This window comes from Micropterus salmoides, unplaced genomic scaffold, assembly GCF_014851395.1.
Source record: "Micropterus salmoides isolate LMB-PRFRI ecotype aquatic unplaced genomic scaffold, ASM1485139v1 Ms_hic_scaffold_21, whole genome shotgun sequence".
In the NCBI taxonomy this organism is placed as follows: Eukaryota; Metazoa; Chordata; class Actinopteri; order Centrarchiformes; family Centrarchidae; genus Micropterus; species Micropterus salmoides.
The window spans coordinates 17,815,139-17,841,243 of record NW_024041262.1 but is presented as its reverse complement, the minus strand read 5'-3'; the positions used below and the strand labels follow the sequence as shown (position 1 = coordinate 17,841,243).

At 41.9% G+C, this 26,105-nt stretch overlaps 4 protein-coding genes across 8 annotated transcripts in view; 3 read left to right on the top strand and 1 right to left on the bottom strand.

The window, feature by feature from the left end:
- The window catches only part of LOC119916298 (disintegrin and metalloproteinase domain-containing protein 12-like), a 73,833-nt gene extending 66,597 nt beyond the window's left edge, over positions 1-7,236 (top strand). The window contains exons 18-24 of one of the 3 annotated variants that reach the window (XR_005447087.1): positions 338-446; positions 745-880; positions 958-1,072; positions 2,373-2,615; positions 5,116-5,297; positions 5,394-5,629; positions 6,239-7,236. Coding sequence is in view for 1 of the 3 variants with exons in the window: in XM_038736264.1 (XP_038592192.1) it covers positions 338-446; positions 745-880; positions 958-1,072; positions 2,373-2,615; positions 5,116-5,297; positions 5,394-5,463 (855 nt within the window). In the remaining 2 variants the exon portion in view is untranslated. Of the gene's footprint in view, positions 1-337; positions 447-744; positions 881-957; positions 1,073-2,372; positions 2,616-5,115; positions 5,298-5,393 lie in introns of all 3 variants that reach the window. The other 2 variants (XR_005447086.1, XM_038736264.1) reach the window with 2 other exon arrangements.
- A 1,807-nt stretch (positions 7,237-9,043) lies between these two features.
- On the top strand, positions 9,044-15,201 carry dhx32a (DEAH (Asp-Glu-Ala-His) box polypeptide 32a). 2 transcript variants are annotated; one of them, XM_038736265.1, is made up of 11 exons: positions 9,044-9,585; positions 10,508-10,701; positions 11,133-11,505; positions 11,603-11,842; positions 11,921-12,014; positions 12,200-12,349; positions 13,080-13,271; positions 13,461-13,601; positions 14,213-14,403; positions 14,491-14,681; positions 14,969-15,201. In XM_038736265.1, the coding sequence occupies exons 1-11, from the start codon at positions 9,325-9,327 to the stop codon at positions 15,165-15,167; spliced, it is 2,226 nt and encodes a 741-aa protein (XP_038592193.1). In that variant the 5' UTR covers positions 9,044-9,324; the 3' UTR covers positions 15,168-15,201. The 2 variants fall into 2 exon arrangements, with proteins under 2 accessions (XP_038592193.1, XP_038592194.1); XM_038736266.1 differs by lacking the exons at positions 9,044-9,585; positions 10,508-10,701 and adding an exon at positions 10,750-11,009.
- A 654-nt stretch (positions 15,202-15,855) lies between these two features.
- On the bottom strand, positions 15,856-22,687 carry LOC119916300 (BRCA2 and CDKN1A interacting protein). Its single transcript, XM_038736267.1, has 7 exons — positions 22,510-22,687; positions 21,985-22,059; positions 21,803-21,883; positions 20,290-20,376; positions 19,977-20,164; positions 16,851-17,016; positions 15,856-16,610 (listed from the first exon to the last, which is right to left on the bottom strand). The coding sequence occupies exons 1-7, from the start codon at positions 22,648-22,650 to the stop codon at positions 16,440-16,442; spliced, it is 909 nt and encodes a 302-aa protein (XP_038592195.1). The 5' UTR covers positions 22,651-22,687; the 3' UTR covers positions 15,856-16,439.
- Positions 22,688-23,027: 340 nt separating this feature from the next.
- On the top strand, positions 23,028-25,855 carry uros (uroporphyrinogen III synthase). Of its 2 annotated transcripts, XM_038736268.1 has the most exons (10): positions 23,028-23,089; positions 23,575-23,658; positions 23,806-23,889; positions 23,998-24,094; positions 24,256-24,330; positions 24,731-24,805; positions 24,911-24,994; positions 25,126-25,211; positions 25,286-25,384; positions 25,479-25,855. In XM_038736268.1, the coding sequence occupies exons 2-10, from the start codon at positions 23,596-23,598 to the stop codon at positions 25,599-25,601; spliced, it is 786 nt and encodes a 261-aa protein (XP_038592196.1). In that variant the 5' UTR covers positions 23,028-23,089; positions 23,575-23,595; the 3' UTR covers positions 25,602-25,855. The 2 variants fall into 2 exon arrangements, with proteins under 2 accessions (XP_038592196.1, XP_038592197.1); XM_038736269.1 differs by lacking the exon at positions 23,028-23,089 and having other exon boundaries at positions 23,132-23,658.
- The last annotated feature ends 250 nt before the right edge of the window (positions 25,856-26,105 follow it).

Sequence of the window (26,105 nt, the reverse complement as noted above, 5' to 3'; positions counted from 1 at the left end):
ATTGCTTCTTTTCTCTTATTTATATAAATGTTAACAGATTTTGGAGAGGGGTTGACAGTTGGTTAGAGAAAACGTGCATTTCAAAGTGGTCACCCTGGGGTCCTGGTTGTAGATGAATTATTGGATTTATTGACAAACAATCTGTAGATTAATCCATAATGAAAATAACCATTATTTGCAGCCGTAGTGTTGTCACTCAAGTTTGAATCCAAGTTTATGAACATAACTCATTTGTCTTAAGCGTATGCACTGTAGCCCGATGGGTGCAGAAGCTGCATAATGATGATGCATTTTGGGCTCATCTAACAGTTAATTGTCCTTTTTAAATATACTGCAGGTGTGCAACAACAACAAAAACTGTCACTGTGAGGCTCACTGGGCGCCTCCATTCTGTGACAAGGCAGGTTTTGGAGGAAGTGCGGACAGTGGCCCCATCAGATTAGCCGGTAAATAAACAGTTGCAACTCAAGTACATCAAATGGTTGATTTATTGTAGCTTGAATCATGTTATGTTATAGGTCTTGGACATGTACGAGCATTTAAAGTACTTTATAATGTAATGTATCAATGGCTCAATTCTCAGGAGCAAAGTGAATCCTAAAAGTTTGGTTTTTTCTACAAAACTGTGTTTATCTCTGCAGAAAACCGTGAAGAGTTTCAGACTGCAAACATTAAAACTTGAAAGACAAGTCTGCGGAAATGTTTACAGATAAAAGTCTGACTTCCGTATTTATTTCTGAGCAGACAGCGGGAATCTAACAGTGGGCATCCTGGTGGCTCTCCTCACTACCCTGGGAGCTGGTCTAATCATCTGCATCAAGAGAAAAACTCTACTGGGCCTGCTCTTCACCAGTAAAAAGAACCCAATTGAGAAGCTCAGGTGCTTTTTCAGAACATGATAATTAAATAATTTGTAAATATTATAGAAGATATATAATTTCCTTCTTTAAATTCCAGATCAGTAAACGCTGCAATCAGCGGACCATCCGCTTCTACCCAGCCTCCATCAGTGAGCACCATGTCTCCATCTCGACCAGCACCACCTCTGCCACACAGCTCTACAATCTTCAAGGTCACCAGAGCACACATCTTTGCTTGACAGGCCCACTACAAACATACAGATCATATTTGGCTCATAGGACAAGATTTTGGTTCAATATCTGACTCAAACAAATGCTTACCAGCAGATGATCCATGCAGGATTGTGGTGTTGTTTTCACCCAAATAGCAGCTCGTTCAAATCCAATTTAATTATCCCTCTCTATGTAGACATGTGGAGGAGGTATTGATAATGGAGTCTGTGGTGAGCATTGTGTTAGCAACACTTGAATACAGTTCTTGTCATTAACAGCTGCCTGTTAAGAGACCTTTTGACTTATCCCTTTTATTTTATTCTATTTTACTTATTTTATATTTATCTTAAACGTGTATTTTGGTCTATTTTTGGTCAATGTTTTCTTGCTTGTATTGTTGTTTTCTGGGTATTGTTGTCTTTGCACTTGTTGAAGCACTTTGTTTTTGAAAAGTGCTCTACAAATAAAGTTTATTATTAAGAGAGAAATTGATTTAGCTGTGAGTATCCCACATGAAGAATGTTGAGGCGGTAGCTTACTTGAGATGTAAAGTCATCCTGTCACTGATAATTGCAAGACAGAGCAGGGATTTTGCTGTAATGACTTGTGTGCCTACATCACTGTATGCCTTAACTACTCCATTAATGCCCTGACATGCTTTGTAATGGAAAGAGACTTGTGATCGATTGAGTTAGGGATGCTGAAATAAGAGGAGCTGTGTCAGAATTGACATTTGCGCTGCATGGTGGCTCTCGAGTGAGGCAAGCTGTAGTGAATTACCATGACATTGGTGTTTTTAGTTAGTAGCATGTGGTTTTCATTTGGGGTCAATGGTAAGAAGAGAAAGCATGTGAGGCTGTTTGATGTAGGCACAGTGCAGGTGAGGTCATTTTCCAGTTGTCAAGAGCCACATGAGCGCATGTGTGCATGCCTTTGTATGTGTTACATTGTGTGTTTGTGAGGTGTGCAGACCTGGCCAGGTCTACATACTAGGCATACTCATATTTTGGCTCTTTTCTGTGTCTGAGCTGTCTCAGTGGGAGTGTGTGTGGGCTCTTCAGCTGTGTCCACCTTTGAATGAGACCAAGTGAGTGCTTTCGGCACAGTCTTGGTCTTTCCCTTGGATAGGTTACCTGAAGAGGAGTTGGGGAATAGCGAGCAGGCAAATGGGAGCGTTTGATTTATACATCTTTGATATCGTCAGGAAGAACGGCGGAGGGAGAGGAGGAGGTTAACATGACTGTTTCTGATATGAAGCAGATTGACTGACTCTTCTGGTTCTCTTTCATCTTTCTGCAGCCTCCTCACCGGGGCCCAGAGGCGGTGCTCCCACCGGCCCCCTACCCCTCCCACAGCCTGCGCAGACTGCCCCAGTGCCCTCCAGTTCACCTCAGCCATCCTGTCCCTCTGACTCTGACCCTGTCTCTCTCCCCTGGCCCTGGGCAGCCAAGACCCCCGTTGCCTCCACCTCACATTCATGTGGCACAGAGGGGCGCGTCATTTCGCAGTGTGTCACGCCATAACTCCTGCAGGATGGTCATGGTGCGTGAGTTCCCTGTTCCCTCAGTTGTAAAAATTTTATTTGATGATCTTACCCACTGTAATTTGTCCCCTAGGTCTGGGGAACCTTTACTTACTAATACAACCAATTATACCTAACCAGGGAAATGATGTTGTTCACTGCACCTTCAGACGGGTGTTGTGATGTCAAACGTTTTCATGGTTCTTTTGTGTCCAATATAGTATATGCATGTTGACAGTTATGCACAGTCTCATAAAATAATGAGGTTAATCTGGGAGCTAGTGTCATCCAAGCAAGACTTCAGTTCTACAATACAAACCACCACATAAATAATGGAAATGGAGCCAGAAAAGATGAAACAGCAACTGGAGTGAGCAAGTATGTCCAAATATCACAGGGTGGTAAATTTGCTGGCACTAGTATTCCATGGAGTTTAGTTATAGCATTGCAGACTGTCGGAGCTGAGGGGAAGAGAAAGCCAGAGGTTCCTGGTGTTAAATCCCTCTCACTCAGTGATTCTCAAAGACTCTTATTTGCCTTTAATCCAGTTTGACTTGTACCCTGTGGGCAAGTGAGACAGAAGGACCCAAAGTGAGAGAGGATCAAACAGATGGAAAGACAAAGGGATAAAGAGACAGAGGGAGGCTTTAGCTAATGAGGGAAGGAGTTGATTAATCAAAGATAATCAATACATTTTCAAGTCATTTGTTTAGGAAGAAACTGCAAGTATTTGCTGGTTCCAGCCTATGAAACGTGTCGATTTGTTCCCTTTTTTCTGTTTTATATAAGTGTAAAGTGAATACCTTTTGGTTTTAGATCGTTGGTTGGACAAAACAAGAAATCTGAAGCGGTCACCTTGGCCTCTGAATTAATCAAGAAAAAAAGTGAGAGAGGGACGGCTATTGAAAATAATCATTAGTTGCAGCCCTTGCACTGCAAATAGACAAATTATTTGGAAAAAAAGAGGAAAGGATATGCGGATAAAAAATCAGCAATGAGTTCCAGCCTGAACCTAGTCCTGACTTGATTGCAATTTATGTGAGGGATCATAGTCCAGCCTTTATAAGGACACATAATGCCAAAGGGGAGATGAGGTGAAAGCGATGCCACACCACCTGGATCCAGCTATTTAGAGGTGTGTTAAACACAAAATGACATTCTAATCTTGTTAAGATTAATGGAGGGGTCACAGAGGAGGTCTGGCTTTAAAACACAATACTGTTCTGGAGCTAATAAATGTTATGACTGTGTGCAATGGAATATATCATTATTCCACAAAGAGCATTACATTACTCAATTACAATTACTCCATTTACACTGATAGATGTCTTTTCACAATGTCCTATTACTATACTTACTTATTTTTTACACTATTTATTCAGGGACAGTATGCGCTATTAAATATATCTTTTTTAACAATGTAACTCCCTTGGACATGTGGAGGCAGGTGTCATCACCAAAAGCTAATTGGAGTCATTTTTCTTCAACCGTACACTATAGTTTTCAGAGCCATTTACAGAAAGAACTCCATTCAGTTTTACAGAGGTTCTTGGTTATCATACACCTGTACAACAGGTGAAGTGCAGCAGCTCTTGGCAGTGTTTCCACTTCAGGAAGTAGATTTTCCCTCTCAGCTGTTTCTATTAAATGTCAGTGTGTAAAACTGAAAGTGATGCATGTTGGCAGCGGACATCACCGACATCTTTAGCAGCTGTTTGGCAGCTCCAAGACGTTGACAAAGCTCTTTTTTCTCCCCAGCTCTCTGCTGGAGGCATGGCAGCATAGTCTAATGGGAGACCTTCACCTGATGTAGCTGGGAGGTTTTTAGACAGACTTGGGTTTGGTTATTCCAAGGTGAAGCTGCAGTAATATTCTGTGCCTATAAATCACCTTATCAGACATGCTCTTTTCATTTGCCTGCATTCTGCTTCACTACCATTTGATATTGTTCTGATATTTTTGGATGGAACTCAAGTTGGCCCCATTGCATGACAGTATTGGCTGTCAATGTGATGAATTAGTAACAGTACTTCAATAGTTCAGATTGTCATGATACTTGAGCTTATGGATGCAAACAGAGGAAATATCCTGCATTAGAGACTTCACTGACAGCATGCAGTTGTCACTGAGATTCAGTTCAGAGGCTCCTTCAATTAGGTCAAATTTAACTCTGACAAAGGAATGATGTTTTGAATCAGCAGACACAAATCCATGAGTGAGTGAGGTCTGAGGTTCAGTTTTTCTGGCTCCTTCCTCTCTGTGATGTTTGAGGAGGCTTCTCTCCAAACAAGGAGAAGAGGTGAAGAAGTGAATGGAGACCAGATGGGGACTAGGTAACAGGTCTTTATCATGATCTCAGTCTTCTAGAGAAGATTAAAACCACATGACAATTCCTCATCACAAGTCGCGTTTGCAGGGCTGCTGTGATGCCTGGAAGAGGAGGACACGTAATTGCCTGCCTGTGAGTGCCACCTGGTGGAGATTCTCAGTTATTATGTTGACATGTCTGTTCTTTGTCAGGAGTTCGAGAAGCCCAGTCCTCCTCAGAAACCCCTTCCTGCTGATCCAAGGAGCTCTCGTCTGGTTCGAAGTCCATCTGAAGTGCAGGGCCACAATGTAGTCCAAGGGCCCTCTGCTGTTTGTAGCCCTGCACCAGTACCTGGTGTAACCAGACCAATGCGCCCTATCCCACGTCCCAACAGGTAAGTTCCAACTTTCACTAAATTTATTTCAAAACAACACTTAAGCTTGTATCGCTCACAGACATATTATTTGTATCACCTTTCTCCCTCCTCTAGACCCAGTCCCAAGCAACCCCCAACACTACCAAAGCCTTGCATAATTGCCAACGTCAAATACAGCAGCTGAGACTTTGGCCAGAAGGGACATTGTTGTGATAAGACACTAAAGAATTTGCACTATGAAAACTCTGAAAACCTTAAAAAGATGGTGGCTTCTGTGAGTTTTTAATCAGGAGATCTGCCGTGTCCCTTTGGTGCTCTGTCTCTGAATGGTGCTACGAGTCTGAGCTCAGGTACATGTAAAGTATTTATATTCTGTATTTATTGCCACGCAGTGCACTGTGCTAGACACTTTTACTACACGGTAGCAATTTAGAATTTTTAATTTGGTGTTTGCAACAGTTTCAAAATAATAGTTTTTCATAGAATCTGATTTTTAAGGAGAGTGGCAGGAGATTTAGAAAGAAAAAAGCCAATCTGTGAAATTCTGATTGCAGAAATGTTGTTATGAAATGTGTTTTGATGAAGGGAATCCTTTACATTATGGTTTTGTTCTGTATGCTACAGGAAGAATTGAAAAAGAGTATTGTGCAATGACAGATGAGAACAGAGAAAACTTCAAACAACACTTAGTATTTCATTTACAAACAAGTGAGTTTTTTGTTGAAGGGTAATGCTCTCTGTAGCAACGTTGAGCCAATCTGATAAGGCTTGAAACAACCACCAAAAAAGAAAAAGTGGTATTGCTGCAACAGTTCTGCAATGTGCTCTGCAATTGGGAAAGAGGGGCTGTTGTTTTCACAGACAGCTGAAATTCAGGTATGGTGTCTCTGCATTTATATATCAGAAAGGTAACAATTTGAATTGTGAAATGTCATTGTCGTTTCCTTTTCATTAACAAGCCCCAAGAATCTCACTTGAGGGATCTGGGTACTGATGTATGAACTGAACATGGATCTAAAATGAGCTGACACCAAGGAAGCATTCATCCCTCAGAGAGGGTAAACGTCTCTGAAATAATCCTCTGCTAAAGGTCATGTGGGTTTTTGAGTTTTTCCCCTCTGTGCCTGTCTACACCAAGGACTATGTGTGAAACTCTGTAATTAAATTATGGAATCACTAAGGACTTTCTTAAAGCTGTGGCCATACAGGCGTCATGGAGGCACTCACATGTAAACAGCCAGTGTCTGGCTATAGTGTCCATGTGTAGATTTTAAATCATGTTTTTCTGTGATGGGAAATGGCCGTTTCAGTTGACACGGACACGTCTGCCACCGAAATGAAGTTTAGTGGTTACTCAGTGTACATTGAGCCACCAGTAACTGTGGCAGTTATTCATTTTCTATTTTTGTACCTTTTTAATTTGGCTATTGAGATTTGTTTTTTTTAAAGCCAATCTACATGTCAGATACAAAATCCTGCATAAATCGGATTTGTGGTAATTGAACAGTGTTATATTGTTTTTTGTAGAATTATTGCTTTACTGGATTGCAATGCAGTGTATATACATTCACACTGAGCAACATTTGCTTTAAGCACAGCTCTTGTTCACAAATATGTAGGCTGAGAACTGACTTTAAACTTTTGTTACTTTTGATACTGTTATCTTTTTAATAACACACTAGTTTAAAATTCATTGCTTTGTTTATTTTGCTTTGTCAATGCTATGTGTCCATGTACTAATAGACAGTATTTGAGTCCAGTCACCTGACTGTATGTTATGTCCTTGTGTTACTCATATGTTGTGTTACAGGTGAACACATTTCCATGGAGAATGCTTTTAAATAATGATTGTTTGATACGTTATATGTAAAGAAAACATTTAAAGTGTCAATGTCGGGTCATTGTATTTTGAACACTCAAGCAGCAGTAGTAGTAAAACTGTTTTTCAAACACTGAAGAACATTTTTGTTATTGATCCTTGTGCTCTGTACTATATTGTTGTTTTACACAGCATGCATGTTTTCAGTAAGACTTGCATCATGTGAAAAATCAATTGTATGAGAGAAACAATTATTTCTTTGTTAAAAGCCCATTTGAATGCTAAAATAGAAAACACAGTCTTCAGGCACACAAACAATTTCACTACAGCTGTCCTGCTTTGTAAGAAGACAAAGACAGATTTCATATTGTATCACATTTTCAAACCTGAATTGCTTAGTATCTACAAAAAGTAACCTTTTTCTCAAAAGCCTCTGGCATTTGTGCAACCACAATATTGAATGCAGAACGTAGAGGTAAGTGTAATTTAACATTTTAAACATTTCACGTCTTTATTTTCAGAAGGTTCACAAGGTTTCAAATTAGTTTAACCATTTAACGCTGACATCTGAAGCAGCCTAGCTTAGTTCAACCGCCCGAGCCTTTGTCTAAAAGCAATTTGACGATGTCTTTGTAAGGGGTACAAATACTGATTCAATCAATAAATACAAGTGTAGAGTTATGTGTTCACTGTCAGGATTTGCTGGTGCTAACCTGGTGGAGTCAAGCGTGTGTGATTAAAAGGATGTTCAATAACAACAGTAGGTCAAAAGAAAACTGTTGCTAATGAGAAATCGAAGCAAGTCCACATGATAACAAGGATGCAGTGTCGAGAACCTTCTGAAAGCAGCCTCAGCCAACATCATCTAATTACAAAGTCGCAGCTCCAGACAGATTTTATTTGTCAGAAAAATGAAGGGGGTTGGGATGCAAAGGCCAAAAACTATTAACAAATTAGACATGAAGGTTGTCAAAATTCTGTGCTTGGTGCTCAGCTGCACTTGGGTTTATTGAAATCATTTACATGTATGTACAGTATGTATGTTCTTGTTTACTATTGGACAAGTAGGCTGCATTTTTACAGACAGTAGAGTTGAAAGGCTTAACAAGCTTTGTTGATATTTAGAAAGGTTCCTACGAATTCATTCAAACTAGACTAATAATGACTGAGAAACTCAAGTGTTTAGAAAAGTTCCATTAAAGCTATGCCAGGCAACTTGGAGAAACTAGCAACATTTTTAAAGTATCCAACCACTAAACTCCCTCCAATTATTTCTCCCTCCAAACCCACTCCACTAAAACGGATAGTCATGCGCAGTGAGTGCACAGGAAGAGAGCGCGCAGGTAGGTAGATCATTTTATTCAAACCAAATGATTTTTTACAGCCTTGTAATAGCCACAGATACCTGATTTGTTTCATCTTTGTGTTAGATCATGTCATGTATTGATTGCTGTTGTGTGATGTAAAGAGAATTTGAACAAATATTACAAAAATGTTTCTGAAATAAATTGCCTACCAATGATAAGTGTTTCACATCTAATAAAAAAAAGTTAAAAAATTAAAATATGTACGGCTTACTATATCATAATTATAACTTGAGATAATGATTCATAATAATAATGTAATATATAGTAATTATGAGGGGAAACGTTAGATGGTGTATTTATCTATCTTTTTTCAAGTGGCAGACATTATCTTTTATACATGCTGTATTCTGACTACTTCAAAGATTATATAGCACACAAATGAAGTACACCTATTAATTTAAACCAGACGTGAAAAGGAAGACGCTTTTTGTGGATATTTGGAATTTGACGTCATAGTTCTCGCTACTTGGCACGTGATTATTTTGGATAAGCAGGCGATTATGACAAGCTCGTGGACATTGCTCAGTGGGGAATATGCAGCCCTACAGTATGCAAATCACAACACGTGTGAAGCCACGCTGGGGAGAAATTACGCACCGGTGCGCACTACGCGTCAGTCCACTCCAAACAGAACAACTTTGAATAGCTAAGCAAATATAGTTTTCACAATTAAGACACCTAGTAGAGAGGTTGTGTTCATGTTCCGTTCAAGTACGAGAATTTATGTTATGTTGTATGCTATAGATGGCGCGAAAAGGTATCGGTGTTAAAATATTTCGCTAAAAACGAAATGGACGCTTAGCTGGAGTGGTAGGGAAACCTTTCTGTGCTCCTGGCCGGATTAACAAATATATGTGTCATGTCGGAGATAAATAATTCAGCGGAGCCTGACATTCACGCTGAAAGTGAGGAATGTCCTCCGGAAGATTCATTTGGGTTTGGAGATGATCTGGAGTTAAATCAGTTCGATGGCTTGCCCTTTTCCTCACGTTACTACAAATTACTAAAAGAGAGGAAGACTCTGCCAGTCTGGAATGTCAGGTGTGAGTTTGAAGACGCTCTGGCAAACAACCAACTGGTTATTGTGTCTGGGACAGCAAAGACTGGGAGGAGTACACAGGTAAGACTCTATGGTCAATAATATGAATATCTTTATTATGAAAGGAGTAAACAGAAAGGATGACAAAGATGGCAAGTGTCTTTCAAAAACAGTTTATTATATTAAAGAAAAGTTCACATTCAATTCTGATTTAAGTAGATGCTTCAATTGCTCTCATCTACATGGAAAGTAATTTTGGAGCTTCTCTGTGATCTTGGGGCATTAGAGTTAAAGAATACTGCATGATTTTCTCTGTTCAGGGACATTTTCACTTCCTTCAGACTAGACCCAAATACCAAAGCATAATGCAATTTGTATGAATAACATGCATACTTTTGCCACTTACTCAGTCCAGCCTATTCAGTCTATCAAATGTGAGATGTCTGCTTCCCTTGATTTGATTTTAAATGTGACATAAACCCTTTCAGTTGTGTTTTTCTGCCCAGCACTGCCTTGTTTATCTACTAAACAGCACAACTTCTCTGTTTGACACAGTTGTGGTTCCTGTGATATGTTTTATTTATTTATTTTTTTGTTTGTACTTTGACATGTAAAGAGTGCCATTATTCGAGCTTGTGTGAACAGGCTGCCCAGCTCAGCAGATGCTGTTGTGTCACTGTGGGGCTGTCCAAGCTCCAGCCTGCCTGACAGGAAAGCTTCACAAAGGCTGCAGCAGGGGTGTTAGGGGACCTCCTGCTGCTAAGCCCTGATCTGCTGGAGCCGCCTCATGCTGCCAAAGCAATTTTGCATTATGAGCGATAATACTATAGGATATCTCCTGTCACTGTTTGTTTTGCTGTGTGCTTGAACAAAAGCTGGTAGTACGATCCTAAAAGGATACTTGCTACTGAGCTTATGCAAATGCAGAATTTTTACTCTGAAGCAAAGCCAAGACATGCAATGACGTGGGAAAGTTGAACATTTAGTGATTATTCTCTTCCAGATCCCTCAGTGGTGTGCACAGTTCTGTCTGACTGCACAGTACCAGCATGGCATGGTTGTGTGCACACAGACCAACAGACAGCAGGCTGTAGATCTGGCCTTACGCGTGGCTGATGAAATGGACGTCAACATAGGCCACGAAGTGGGCTACACAATCCCTCTGGAGACCTGCTGCTCCTCCGACACTGTTTTGAGGTTTGTTGACAAGCTCTCCGTCTGTCTATTTCACAGCCAGCAGCAGCACGTTTGAATGTAATTTTAATATCATCAACAAACCATCTTTGTCACTCTTAATCCTTTCCTCTCCTGTGCTCCTCACTCACATCGTGAATGGTACACACACACGGACCCCCTGTGATTCTGCTTCAGCGTAAATGAAGAACTTAAGAGAGTCATAGGAGATGCTGCTCATCACAATAAATCAAAGACGTCTTTGTGACAGAACAATGTCATTCAGTTATTGGCCAAAATGCCAAACATTCACTGGTTCCATCTTCTCAAATGTGAGGATTTGAGAGTCTTTTCTGTATTTAATATCATCATTTTTGAGAAAAGTAGCTATTATCCTGAAGTTGCCATTTTCACCGCGTCCACTATTAACCCCTCTGGTGGCTTTTATCACTCAGGTACTGCACTGATGACATGCTGCTGAGAGAGATGATGTCAGACCCTTTTCTGGAGCACTACGGGGTCATTATCATTGATCAGGCCCACGAGAGGACAGTTAGCACAGACATACTGCTGGGTCTCCTCAAGGACATCCTGCTGCAGAGGCATGAGCTTAGAGTAGTGGTCCTCACCATCCCACCCATGACCGACAAGCTGCTGAGCCACTACGGCAGCATCCCGCTCATCAGTCTGGAGGTCTCGTGTCCTGCTGAGGTGGTGCACAGCAACAGCGGCAACAAAGACTCCTTCTATTCAGCACTGAGACTGGTGCTGGAGATCCATCGAACCAAAGAGGAGGGAGATGTTGTAGTGTTTTTTGCCTCGGCTGAGGTAAGAGATTTTTTTTTTTTACGAGTGGTTTCATGGGAGCAAAGCTGAGACTGCTTTAACACACTTCTCTCTACTTTGCTTGCAATCTCTTCTGCAGGACGTTCATTGTGCCTACAGCATTCTCCGGAGAGAGGGCACCAGGCTGGGTGCGGAGCTGGGCCAGATGGTTTCTGTGGTCCTGTGCCCAGGCAAGGGAGGGTTACTGCCTGTCCTGACTGAGCAACCAGACTCCAAGAGGTCCAGGAGGGTTTTCCTCTCTACCCAACAGGGGGAGGATATGTGGTGGCCTACAGAGTCTGTCAACTTTGTCATTGACACAGGAGTCCAGAAAAAGATGGTACGTTATTTCCAACCAAACATATTTACCTGCAATGAGTAATATGCTGATATTAACTCTGTACTCTGGACTGTGTAGGTGTACAATCCAAGAATAAGAGCTAACTCGGAGGTACTTCAACCTGTCAGTCAATGTCAGGCAGACCTACGCAAGCAGCTGTCTGGACCAACCGGTATGTCTGACAATCTGCTTGCTAGATGACACTTAAACAAGTTTAAAAGGATAAAAAAGGTTTCTTTCTGATGATGTCAAACTCAGACATGGTAAAACATCCTGGAATCTTTACTATAATAATGCTGGAAGAACAACATCAGAGTTAATGATGAGTTAGTGAATCTAGTTCAATGTATTTCCCAGGTAAATGTTTCTGCCTGTATCCAGAAGATACCCAGCTTCCTGTAGAGAAATCCCCACAGATCTTGGAGTCCAACATCACACCAACAGTCCTTTTCCTGAAAAGGATGGAGATAGCCGGCCTTGCACAGTGCGATTTCATCGACAGACCAGGTTAGCCGGCACAACATCACCACTGAAACATGATTCATGATAACAAACATTTTTATTATCAGGTTACTGGTTCCCACAGACAGCATCTCTCTTCCACCCTAAAACACAGCCACAGTGGTGTATGTGGGAAGGCTTTTTTGGGCAGTGGAATTACAGATGAGAAGTACAGATTGCTCTGTATAGCTGTTTGGGCCCAGTCAGCCATGATTTAGCTGAGCTGACAGGGCCCTGCTACTAACTATTGTCTGAGCTCTGACCCACCCTAACATGAACAGAACAGGCTAAAAGAGGCCAGCTCATTAACGATTACACAAGATGTCTCGTTAGGGCAGTACAAGTACAATGAAGGGGAAGTAGAGGCAAAATATACTGTAATATCTCTACATTTTTGCCAAATTTGTCGTGGAAGTTACTCACCCTTATATACATACATCATTATGGGTGATTGTGATGGTATAAGTTGGTGTTTGTATAAGAGAAGAGAATCCTTGTGAGAAATGGTACATTCTATCTGATATTTTCAGCAAATTCATCTCATCTTATAGTGTCTTTTTTAGAAAGTACCACTTGTGGGGCAATGGGGCCTCCTGGTGGGAATTCCCAACATATTAAAATAAAATGCCCCTCCCCAAAAAAAGATGCACAAATGTTGTGACACTACTATTTGCAGTTCTTTTTGAATTATGGAATTTACATGTCAAACTAACGCTGTTTGCTGGTCTGGTTATAGATCCCGAGGGTCTCATGCAGGCATTGGAGGAGCTGGATTACCTCGCAGCTTTAGATGATGATGGCAACTTGTCTGAGATTGGCATTATAATGTCTGAAATCCCTCTGGACCCTCAGACGGCCAAAGCGCTGGTTGCATCCTGCGAGTTTGACTGTGTGAGTGAGATGCTGACGATCGCAGCAATGCTGTCAGGTTCGTGTGTGTAACTTTAGTTTGATTTGTTACAAGAGTGAAGAACCTGCTTGACTGGTTCATAAATTAATTGTTGTAGTAGTTTTTTTTGCAGATGTACAAAGCTGTAGTTTCTCTCACTGAACCAGGTGATCTTTGGTAAGTGGCCTGTCTCAGTGATGCTGACCTCATTGTTTCCTTGTCTTTTAGCGCCATGTTGCTTCCTGGAGCCACCTGCTGGCATGACCCACGAGGCAGTCCAGTGTCTAAGAAAGTTCCAGCACCCTGAAGGCGATCACTTCACCCTCATAAACATCTACAATGCCTTCAAACAAAGCCAGAAAGACCAATGTAAGACACAGTTAGTGGACAGAGCCAATTTACAGTAAAATAAGACATTTTTAGACATGCTGCAATAATGGGTCATACCCGGGTGCATCCTTACAGCAGTGTTTCTGAATATGTTCTTCACTGAGGCAAAGCAGCAAAACAATTTAAACATTTTGTAACATATAACCTAGTGTCATCATACCAATTCATACACTGAGGCACTTTTAAAGTCTTTTTAAATGTCTTTTTATAAGGAAGTAAAAACAGAAGATTCAAAACCAAAATTACATGAGATTATTTTAAAAATTAAAGAGACCATGTCAAAAATGCTTCACATTAAATAAAGCATTACAATAAATTTTAAATGAAAGATGTATGAATACATAAATCCTGAGAAAATAATAAAGCGATTTTGAAAAAAACATTAGGTGGAAAACCATGTACATTCAATTACAACATGTACATTTGTAATTGGGGATTAAAAATGAAAGTAACAAAGAAGGTGGTTTAATTGTAGTAGACACTCTTGGACCTCATCCAAGCTGAACGTTTTAATTAATGCTGTGACCCAATTTCTGAGTTTCAATGCATGACTGAGTTTGTCCAAAATTCTTCTTCACTCTATGTTTCAGACTTCAGTGCTGAAAAGTGGTCCCAGGACTATTTCCTGGATCATTCCGCCCTGAAGGCAGCTGAGGTCATTAGATCAGAGTTGACTGAGACTCTGAACAGGATCGAGCTTCCCATCTCCGAGCCCTCCTTTGGAACCAAGACCAACACCCACAACATTAAAAGAGCTCTGTTGGCTGGGTTCTTCATGCAGGTATAATGGAAGCAAGAAATGTCAGTATTAATGAATTTGCCTCCAGCAATTCAATTGTATTTAAGTTCACAGAGTTCCTCTTCATAGATTGCTCGAGATGTTGACGGATCAGGAAACTACTTCATTCTGACACACAAGCACATGGCCCAGGTGCACCCGCTGTCCGGCTACGGTGCTCAGTCACACAAGCTGGGGCTGCCAGAGTGGGTTGTTTTCCACGAGTACACCCTTTCAAAGAACAACTGCATGAGAACAGTCTCTGAAATTTCCCCTGAAGTGTAAGTTAATCCCTTTTTGAGCTCACTATCAGGTGTGTCATGATTTCAACCACCTGAGTCCACCTGGCTTATGTTTTTATGCACCGAACTGGTGAGACAAGTTTTGATTGTTTTTGTTATTACTGTAAAAATGTAGCCATTCGGTCACATTTTAATTTAAATATTTTTAATCCTCTTATATTCTCCACATTAGATTTTTTTAAATATATGAAAAAATAAGCATTAACCATATTCTTACCTGTTTTTCATCTTTTACAAATAATGCCATTTCTATTTTGTCATTTTAGGTACATTCAAATGGCACCACTGTACTTTTTCTACAATCTGCCACCTAGTGAAAGCAAAGACATACTGCAAGACATGTTGGACCCAGATGGATCCAGAAAATGTAAAGACGAGAAACAAAAAGCCATCGCAATCAGCAGCAACGCCAACAGTAGTGCTGCAGCGGTGCCACAGTCTTACGACAGATGTGTGATTCAATGATGCAAAATCATAAATATCAAAATCTAGGCTATCACCAAATGCATTTATGCTTGCATAACGTTTAGTCAAAGCAAATCAGGGGCTGTAATAACATTCAGTTGCTTAAAAGTTTTTTCCGATACTGACATGTGCATGAGAAAGAATGTTTACTCCATCATTATCACATTTTCAGAAGGTGAAGGTGCTGTCTAATGAATTGAAATGCTGCAAAATGTAGTAAATCATGAACACCTTTTTATTAGTTGTGGTCAAATACAACAGTTGTGCCAGCATGTTTTTTTTCTTAAGTGCTTGCATCTGAATAAGTTTTCGTGTTTCTCACCTTTCCCCCCCGCTCTGCTCTCCCCTTCAACACTGTCTGGAAATGCGAATATCCTGACGGTTGTTTAGATTGTTAGACTTTAATGAGCTGCAGATGGTGTTGTCAGTTGGGGGGGGGGGGGGGACATCCCATCACACCTCTAGTACGCATAACAGACAGTGTGCATGTACAAGCTGCAATAGTAGTAATTTGTCATCTACTTTCCCTTTCTTATGCAAAGCTGTCCTTCTTCAGAGGTGTTGGTATAGCTTTCTCTTCAGGTTAACATGGTTTGGAAGGTTTTGAGACTGAAACATAATATTCTGCCAGCTTAAGAATGAAACATAATATTCTGCCAGCTTAAGAAAGCAAACAATTGTCAAGGCATGCAGATGGATACAACACATTTATTAATGATTAACAAGGATTATCCTGTTTACACAAATGTCTACAGTATGTTCGAATTCATGTCAATAATCCAGATGAAAATGTAATTTCTACCAAGTTATGTTTAAAAAGTTCTGGATCTATCAATTTTAAAAGCATTAATGTAATTTTACTTGATGGCAAATGACCCCCCTGCCCCCCGCCCGCTGAGACTGGGCTAGCGCACGTATCAGCTGTTGTCATGAACACAAACAACTTATACAATTGTGTCTTGGTTCATAATCTTGTCATGAACAAAAGCCATTTTTATTAAAACATGACTTAGTGCTGAGTTTTTCATTTTCACAGGATATAACCGTTGTATATTTCTACAGGGTATGTGGTAATTTTCTTCTGCATCTTAAAAGTGAACCAGAATTTGTAAAATCTGCTCTAAAATTGCTGAAAAAAAAAAAAGAATCACTGTGCAACATGTACTATGTGGTTTACAACACTGGCATAACTGTTGCTGACAGTACCAAAACATATATTAAACCAGCCTGAAGGCCTTGAATGTGTGCGTAGATTCCCGTTTATTGTGAGGTTCACACAGTTAGGTATTCTTTGAGTTTGTCCATAATTGCAGACATTCTGTCTGTTGGTATCAGCATCACTGTCCGGAAGGGTTTCATGGGTATGTCGTCGAACGACCACCTGCCACTCAAGCAGGAGTCTGCCTCTTCCTGGACCGAGTAGTGGAACTTTATGATGGCTTGCTGTAAGGAGAATACAGACAATGCTTAAATCTACAGGAATATTTAGACATGAATACACATTTTTTGTGCTCCTTTCTTCTTTGGAAGTATAAATATATTAAAGAATAAGAGGGTAAAACACACACAGATTTAGCTCATCGGATAGTAAATTATCATCCAAATCTTGTATATAAAGTGCCCCTTGTATTTTATCAGACATTTAGTTAATCTTAGACTCTGCTTGCATTTACTTAATTTTACCTCATAGAAGAATTCCTCCTCTGCATTGACAAACATGTATTCCTCTTTGGGAGCTCCTCTGGCTGGAATACTCTTGCTTGCTTCTTTGCAGGTCTTGCTGATCATCAGGCAATAGTGACACCTCCCACTTGGCTTATTCGTCATCTGAGCTTCAGCTATTTCTTCCCTGAAGGACAGAATTACACAGTTTACTTTTCTGCACAAATCTTTATGAAAAGCCCTTAACATAGCTGCAGCATACCTGTCTACCCTGTACCCTGTGCTGTGGGGTTGGTGACGACCTGGGGTGGGCTGGGGGGGGGGAGGTCGGGGCTCCCCTGGCGTGGGGGCCCGCCCTTGACCTAGGGTTCTGGGGACTCGGGCTTATGGCCTTTGCTCATTTCTGGGCGGGTGGTGTGTCCCTGGGCCTGGGGGCCCGTTGTCTCCTCTCCTCGCCTGGGCCCTCTTCGGCAGAGGTGAGGCTCCCGCTGCTTCCCCCTGCCAGCTCTCTCACGGTGGGGGCATTCGGGAGTCTCTGGGGCGCATGGCCGGTGTAGGTTTTGGTGCTCCTCCTTGGGGGTGCTTGACTCGGGGTGCTGGGCCCCTGTCCGGGGATGAGATCGGCCTCGGGGGCTGCTGTCACTGCCTGCACTGTAGGGAGGGATGCCTCTGGCTGGGCTGGGGGACCGTTGGCCTGGTTCTCCCGCGTTATCGCTCCCTGGCGGCAGGGAGCTTCCCGGCACGGCTTTCTGCTGTTCTTCCTTGGGGCAGGGTACAGCTTCCCCCGGGACATGCGGTCTGGGGTCCTTTGCGCTTTGGGGGTCGCAGGGTGTCCTGGCTTCTGGGGGTGGGGGTCTCTGCGCGGGTTGATCCGATTGCGGTTTGGTGGGCTGCGGTGGGATTGTGGGGCGATTGTCGATGCATCTTGATGCATTATGCTTTTTCCCTGGGCAGGGTCTCTGGATGGCTGCTGGGCATTTAATTTGTGCATTGGAGTCCGGGGGAGGCATTTCCTCGTTGGCTTAGAGGGACCTGTTTGCGTCCCTGTTTTGCTTCGTTGGCCTCGGATCCGTGCTTCCCCATTTCTCTGTCGGCCAGTTGTTGGACCCCTCTGGATACTGAGGTATATAGTTAGTTTTCGGGATGTGCAGTGTGGGTGCGGGGCAGGGCTGTGCTCCAGTTTCTTCTGGGTTTGTGCCTGGAGTTCTCAGCCCTTGACGGGTGGGTGGGTTGTTGGTGGCATGCAGCTGAGCTGGTTGATTTTGCCTCATTGCTGGTTTGGCTGGTGTTGCACGGCGGCCGGGGGGCGTGCTGGGCATGGGGAATGTCGGCTGGCGCCGGCGGCCTTAGTTTTTTCCAGCGGTTGGTGGGACGGCGGACTTTTATTGGCGGGTGCACGGTGACCTTTGCTGCCGGGCTGGGACTTGCTGCTGGTGTTTCTTTCCGCTGGCTTTCGCTGTCGTGTTGTTCCGTTTGCTCTCTCTCATTTGCCCAACCTCGCACGCGGGATTTGCGGGGGGCTGCTGGGCATTGGGTGTCGCCGTGCTCGCGCAGTGTGCGCGTTGGGCTCGTCACTTGTGCATTGGTGTTGATGATTGCGTGGCATTTGGGCATTTTGGTTGTTCGCTGCGCGGCGGTGGGATGCTGGGCGGGGGGGGGGGCACTGGTCTATGTTGTGTGCGCGCCGCGGTCGGTCCGGGCGCTGCTCTTCCGGTTACACTTTTGCGTTCCGTCGGCATTACGTTGTCAACTGGCATTTGGGTCGGGGTCTTCTGCGTTTGCATCGCGGTGCATCTGGGAGTCTGTTTTTTTTGATTGATTTATTCTTTTTCTTTCTCCCATCCCTATTGGCTACTGGGGTTCTTGCCTGCCTGTTGCTGGGGTAGGTGTGGCACAGTCGTGGCGCCCCACTCTCACTAACAACTACATTCTTTAACAGGCTTATGCGCACACACACATGTACACACGCACACAGACATATCCACCCACACGCACACAGACACAAACAAATTTAGGTTGTCCCTGGTAGAATTATTCCTGATGCTTTTCTTTCAGTTACTTATTTAAATTAATTATTATTCCAGCTCTCGTGGCTGTGCTGTGTTGCTCATTTAGTGTGTGTGACTGTTTCTTGTTTTCATTTTTCTCTTAGTTGTCTTACTATGTCAGCTGTTTATTGCTGCTGTTCGGCTGGTCGTCTTTTACTATTATTATTATTTTTATTGTTGTTTTTGTTTGTTGTTGTTTTTGTTTGTTGTTGTTTTTTTTCCTCCTCCCCAAGCCACCCTCTCTGTTCTATTGCAGGTTTCGTTGCTTTCTGCAATTGGTGTTTTCCACAGCTTTTCCCTGTTGTCCCCACCTTCCGTCCCCACCTTCCACCCCCCTTCTCTTACAGGTGTTGTCCTTTCTCTGTGCTGTCTGTTTGTGCCCCCCCCCCCCCCATCCCCGTGTCTGCCCCCCCCCCCCTCCCCGTGTCTGCCCCCCCCCCCCATCCCCGTGTCTGCCCCCCTGTCCGGCCCGGTGACAAATCAATACATAATTAAATAAATAATAAAACAGACAAAGGAGTATTTTAATACTCTCTTGTTAAAGTAAAATCTGTCTGGCACAATATGGTCTCCAGGTCATTATACTCTATACCAGGCTGCTGGGCAGGACAGGTTAAAAAAATAAATAAATAAAATAAAAATAAAAAATTTTTTTAAAACCACTGGGTTTATTTGATATGTTTGCTACATTCCCCTCTGATAAAGCAGGTGGCAGTATGTAGAACATTCGCTGTAACATCTAAGGGGAAATAATTCACCAAGTCACCTGCAGCTCACCTTAGACTATGAAGTCGCCGAAAGTCAGCCGCCGTCATCTCGAACGCACCTATTGCTGCACTGATATTTTAAAGCAAGTGGTTGCCTAGTGGTGATTTTAGGAATCACTTTGTGAACCCTGTCTAAATCTAAGAGTTATGTGGACTGTATTTGGGGAACGGCCAGCACGCAGGGTGGCCGCTGAACATTACCCTTATTTTCAAATTCCAATGTTGACAGGTATGACTTGTAGCTGTTTTTAACAGTGACAACATGATTGAGAGTAGATTACTCCCTGAAAGGAAATACTGAGGAGAACATAAGGAGACTGAGTGGAACTCACTGGAGCTGTTTGTGCAGTGGGAGGGCGATCTGTGGAGGCACGTTGATGAAGCGCTCACTGAGCAGTAATCCTACAGGCTTGCTGGTGTCACTGAGGATCTGCTCTAGCTGTTCCGTCACGCTCTGGGTGGAGTTCTTCTCACACTGATTCACGATAAGCTCCTTCACCTCCTCCACACACTGCAAATCCTATCAACAGCATCAGACACACACAATGACATTTTATTTGAACCAGCATCACATGCGTTCATTTCCTACATTATCAGAGCCCAGTAAGTCTCTAAGGTAAGGTTGGTGTGCATGAGCGGTGTTACCTTTCTCTCTGTGAGGTTGAGCATAGTGATGAAGCCAAACACTTCATCTGGGTCGTCATCATCGCTGTCTTCTGGCACCTCCGCTTGCTGGAGCAAAGTGAAGAGACAAGAGATGTGGATACATGTTAGAGCTGAAACTGCTGTTAAAGTCACCTGTAACATTAGTGATGGCAAGTTAGACTCTTTTGAGAGACTCGTTCATTCAAATCTCGTTCATTAAAATGACCTGATCTTTTTTTGAGTCATTTCGTTCATTTGAACTAGGCTATTGCAGCGCTGCAGCCCTCTAGTGGGCGATTAAAAAACAAAAACACAACACCGCCTGGCTTGTTTTATATGACAAAGTATAATGCACAAATTCACCTCTTGATTACTGTATATCATCATTATATAAACCCCCCTGAGCCCACAACCAAATTCAAACCATGTAAAAAACACAAATGTGTTGTCAATATGTAATCACCACTACTCCGGCTATATCCTTCCATTTTCACAATCTTTCCAGAGTATACAACCAGACCAATTTTTAAAATTCAACCAATTTAATAATAATCTGGATCAAGCCACCAAGTTCTTAAAGAACTCCAGCACAGAGAGAGGAACAAAGAAATAAACATATTATATAAACCAACAGTTTGGCAGTTCTGGACGCAGAATGGGCCACATCAGGTCCGGATTCTGCAGACAGAAACACACATGAGCGCATCGCTCTCAAACACTGCAGGTTGTTTACCAGTCACGAGCTGTGAAACAACAGCACAGCTCTGTTGAGAAAGAAAAGGTTACATTGCGTTCTCTGGTGGACCTGGATCAGCTGTTAGCTGTTTACAGGGCTAACGCTAACGTTGTTACCTGGCTGTGTTTCAAGTTTTAATGGCCGGGTCCGTTTGTTTTGGATAGGAGACGAACTGAGGTAATTCGGCTTCAGGTAGAACTCTGGAGTGGACCCAGAACAACTCTCATCAGCTGTTGGCTGTAAACACTAGCAGGACTAAAGTTACGGTGCGGCTGTGTTAAAACTATAACTTAACACAACATAACTGCGCTGTAATAACATTATTTTTTATTAAATGTCACAAAATAGATATTAGATATAATGTCAGTCCAGTGACTGTTACCTGACAGCCGACCTGCCTCTCATTCTCAGGTGCTGGCAGCACTCGAGTGAACGAAAGACTGAGTAAGACCCATGTGAGCGGTGAACGAGTCCTTCATTCCTGCTCCACAGTAGCTGTCACGTGACAAATGAACGACTCAAACAGACCCACAGTTGAGAGTCGTGAACTAATCAATTCTGTTTCTTGTGCTGACGGAGCCCAAGCAGCTGCCGTGTGACGAGTGAATGTAAGAGTCCAAGATCCTTCACGCATGCGTGAATATGAACGAATTACTCACTGAGACAACCCGTTCATCCCGAGTCATATACACGATTAGGTCTTATGAACGAAACGTTCTTTGAACGACACAACACTATGTAACATGCGAGATGAGATTAAACTGCTGAGTAGCTCACCTTGATGACACTTCCAATGTGATTCTGTTGAATGATGATGTCCGCCATTTCTGATGTATTTACATGAGCCTTCAGGAAGACCTATATCCAAACATAACAGAAGTGACATCAGTGAGACCATGTTATATTAACGTTACATAGGAGCGTGATAATTTCGATGTAACACAAATACTGTCCCGAACCTGTTGTAAGAGTTTCTTGACGCCATTGAAGTCGTTGGCTGAAATGGTGTGGGCTTCAAAGTCCACAATGACCTCCTGAATGTGAAACAACAACAAAAGAGGGAGAGCCATTCATACAACAACAACAACAGGAAACTGCTTTCCTGTCTTTGAGGAAATTATTTAATTACATGTGCTTTTGTTACTTTGATTCATGTACTTTTTGAGTGAATGAGTACGTTTTGTTTCACTGAAGTAACGTTAGAGTTTTGACGTGTAACGTTACTGTAAAATGCTTCCAGTTCCGTTATTAGAGTAACAGTTAGACTAAAGTTACAGTAACTTCACCGACGTTACTAACATTACTTACATAGGACATTTATCTAGTTTAGCAACTTGGCTGATAGCAACAGTAACGTTAAACAATTGCGTGGCTTCCTGTTGCCATTTGCCGACAGCTGCGTTAGCTACCTAACTAACTTAACGTTAGCTGGCTAGCATCGCCAAGCACATCATTCACATTCAAATAACTGTTTGTTCTTTTACCTCATTGATCTCCTCATCTGATGCCTCGCTGTCCTCCTCTCCGGAATCATCCTCCTCCTCTGGATTCTCATCGGAGCTGTTGCCGCTTTCCTCAGGATTTTCACCCAAACCCACTGCTCTCCTCTTAGCAGAAGAAGCCATGCTGCAAACAGGCAACACACGTGTCAATCGAGTGGGCGGAGAAAAGCTCAAAGTTCATCGACAGACTAATGTAGGAAACTGAAGCTCTGGAGCCGCCATTTTGGCTCCACATGTACACGACTTGCCGCTTGCTGGAACAACATTCGGAGCCGCAATGTTGGCCTGTCGCCTGTTGGAATGGGGGGATGGAATGGAATAAACCATTGTAGAAAAGGGGATAACAGTTATTTAAACTGTGCCTAAACTACTATCTTACTATTATAAATAGGTACTTGCATTATATGGTCTAATTATAAAGGCTAAATAATATGAAATAAATACTAGTTTTTCACCTACCCACCTTATTTCGGGAAGTTAGTTGAATATTCAATGTTATGTTTCCCCTTCTTGATGTGGCTGGCTGAAGTCGTCATCCACTCAGCGGTGGGGATAACTCAAGGTACTTGGATTTTGTGCAATATTTTGTCTATTTTAAAGGAATTCATAATCATTGTACCATACAAGCGATATCAATTAGTCGCTTATTATCACTAGGCATTACGGACAGGTTCTGTAAAGGTGACGGTTATTGTTGCTAAACTGTCATTCAGTGTGTCTTGCTAATGTAAACAATATCACATAGGAATACACATTAACCAAGTCTTAGCTACATACTACGATACATCCAACCAGAAAGTGTGGCGTTATTGCTTTTTGTTTGCACCTCATATACAGTCCAATAATCGTGACTCAACGGTATTGTTATCAGCAGATTACATATGACAGTTTTAGGGCGTAGCTTAGCTTGCTGTGCCTTCACATCCCCTGTCCTCAATGTTTTTGCAGTTTTGAGTTTCTGACTTTGGCTGCGTTTTTGACAGTAGGATTCATATTCCACTCTGGTTTGTTCTGTTGTATTATTCCCTATTTATCTTATTGATCCAGTGTTTTAAGGCCTTTGTCAAGATGCATGTACTGCTTCTCAAAGAGCCAAGAGATGGAGAATCTGGACCTGATCCTTACATTAAGGTAAATGCACATTCCCTAAATCCACTTGCTTTCAACAGTACTTTGTTCATATGTGTATTCTCTTCAGTTGTCAGCACAGCACTCTTCATTTAATGATTTGCATTTCATTGCACATTTTGAAAGGAATTTAATATTTTAATTCCACAGGAGCTGGCATCACATGGACATAAAGGAACCCTTATTCCTGTGCTGTCTTTTAAGTTCATCTCATTAAACACCTTGTCAGATAAGGTAAACGCCATTGTTTGTATTGAATTAGTATTTGTTTCATTCATGTATTTTCATGTGTATTGCTTTATGAGTAATGTGTCTGTTGTTTAAGATGTCTTCCTATTACAGCTTTTCCAACCTGAAAAACATGGAGGCCTTATATTTACCAGTCCAAGAGCAGTGGAGGCTGTGAAGATATGCTTAGAAGCAGAAGAAAGGATGGAAGGTGAGAGGAAATTGCATTTCATTTGATATAATGACCGTAATCCTCTAAAAGCATTTGTTTGGTTAAATGTATTTCAATTATGTGTGTACTGTGGACTGCTAACTGAGATTAGAAACAATTTCCATGATTAAATGTTATCCTTTTCCTAATTATTAATTCAGAATGGAACAGCTCTGTTAAAGATAAATGGAACACCAAGTCCATCTATGTGGTTGGAAAGGCAACTGCTGCATTAGGTGAGTTATTGTCACATATGAAAACACTTCTCTCTTAAAGTAATTGTTCTAAAACAGAATCCATCTTTGCACATTGTGCTTTTTGAAACCCTTGCTTTGTTAATACTAACTCTAGCAGAGTGTGTCAGGCACCTGGTGCTGACAGAAGTGTGTGAATTGATGTTACTACCCTCAGTCATTTGGAAATAGGTTGACAGTTTGCTGTGACACACAGCAGTTATTTGCTCTCTAGAAAACGAGCAGGTGCAGCACCTTCCTGGAGTGTGCTTTACCTTGTTTCTTTAGAGAACGTTAATCTTTTTGTCGTTAGTTTTTTATGAGTTGTGTGTTTAGTAATTGAATTGGTTGATTTTGTGAAATTATGATAAAGCATTTGTTTAACTTGTTGTTTCCTGCACAGTACAAAATTTGGGTCTGAAACCATTGGGCGAGGACACAGGGACAGCAGAGGTCCTATCACGTGTGATCATTGAACGTACGATATATTTTTAAGCTTCCGCATTCTTCACAGTTAATTTAATAGAAAATGTATAATTGTGTCTGATGACGAATATGACCTTATACCTAATTCTCATCATAGGAGAAGACACAAATATTCCACCACTTTTTTTCCCCTGTGGCTCAATCAAAAGGGAAGTCTTGCCGACGGCTTTAAGGGACAACGGTAAGCATTTTCCCCTGTTGTGCTTCACGATTAAAACTGAAGATGATAAAAGTCCCACTGGTGTTACACCAATTATAAAATAATAATTGCTCTTCCTTTATCACTTCAGGGATGTGTTTTTTTGCTTCCAGGAGTGCCCCTGGAGACGCTGACTGTCTATCAAACAGCTGAACATCCAGATCTGGAGAAAAATCTAAAGAACTATTTCACAGAGCAGGTGAAGCCCCACTGCTACTGCATTGTAGAGAGTACTTAAAAATGTATAACTGCTTAATTTATCTGCATTTATAGGGCACTCCAGCCAGCATAGCTTTCTTCAGTCCGTCAGGAGTGAAGTTTTGCCTAGAAGTGGTGCGGAGGCTGTCAGGTGAACAGCTGACTCAAATAAAGGTACAGCCTTCTCACAGTCAAACTCATAAAATAATGCATGAATCTGCACTTAGCAGATCTTCAGTGCCTCTGACAGCCACTTATTTGTTTCCAGTTTGCAACCATAGGGCCTACTACACAAGACGCTATGACTGCCGAAGGCCTGTGTGTCAGCTGTACTGCAGAAAAGCCAACACCTGAACACCTGGCAGCAGCGATAGCCAAAGCTCTACAATAACCACCCACAGGCTCTTGAATCCATCCACTTTATCTTCTCTATGTATATTCTGTATTATTCATGTGTATTGTCATTTGTCTGTGTTACTTTACTGCCCATCTTTCCAGTTTTATATGTATATCAGCTGTTTTTTTGTGCCATAAAAGCCTTAAAAATGGAAACGAATGTAATTATAATTCTATTTGTGTTAAGCTTGCTCAGGAAGGTAAACGTTTATTTTTGAAAATAAACTTTGGTCAATGTGATAAAACAAATGTGTGTGTGTCCTATTCAAAACAGGTGTTGGCAGAAGTCATGGCTGTCTTAAACTGTTATTGTCCACATGAAAGTGGAGGTTTTAACTTGTTTCCACAGGTTGACAACAGTCCATTTAAAACCAATGGAGCATGTATAACACATCTATGCAATTTAGTCAAATTGAGCAGTTGGAGACAGTAAAGACGGTTTTACTATTCACACAAAGTTGAAGAAAGTGGGATACATCTAAGGAGTCGCACCTTTAGA

What these genes read in the sequence shown, in the direction of transcription:
- dhx32a (XM_038736265.1), top strand. Translation starts at nt 9,325, where the DNA reads ATGTCGGAGATAAATAATTCAGCGGAGCCTGACATTCACGCTGAAAGT. An exon ending in AGACTGGGAGGAGTACACAG is followed by an intron (nt 9,586 to 10,507) that starts GTAAGACTCTAT and finishes ATTCTCTTCCAG; the next exon opens with ATCCCTCAGTGGTGTGCACA. An exon ending in GCAGCTGTCTGGACCAACCG is followed by an intron (nt 12,015 to 12,199) that starts GTATGTCTGACA and finishes TGTATTTCCCAG; the next exon opens with GTAAATGTTTCTGCCTGTAT.
- LOC119916300 (XM_038736267.1), bottom strand. Translation starts at nt 22,650, where the DNA reads ATGGCTTCTTCTGCTAAGAGGAGAGCAGTGGGTTTGGGTGAAAATCCT. An exon ending in CAGATGAGGAGATCAATGAG is followed by an intron (nt 22,060 to 22,509) that starts GTAAAAGAACAA and finishes TTTCACATTCAG; the next exon opens with GAGGTCATTGTGGACTTTGA. An exon ending in AGGAGGAATTCTTCTATGAG is followed by an intron (nt 16,611 to 16,850) that starts GTAAAATTAAGT and finishes TTCTCCTTACAG; the next exon opens with CAAGCCATCATAAAGTTCCA.
- uros (XM_038736268.1), top strand. Translation starts at nt 23,596, where the DNA reads ATGCATGTACTGCTTCTCAAAGAGCCAAGAGATGGAGAATCTGGACCT. An exon ending in TAAACACCTTGTCAGATAAG is followed by an intron (nt 23,890 to 23,997) that starts GTAAACGCCATT and finishes TTCCTATTACAG; the next exon opens with CTTTTCCAACCTGAAAAACA. An exon ending in AGCAGAAGAAAGGATGGAAG is followed by an intron (nt 24,095 to 24,255) that starts GTGAGAGGAAAT and finishes TTATTAATTCAG; the next exon opens with AATGGAACAGCTCTGTTAAA.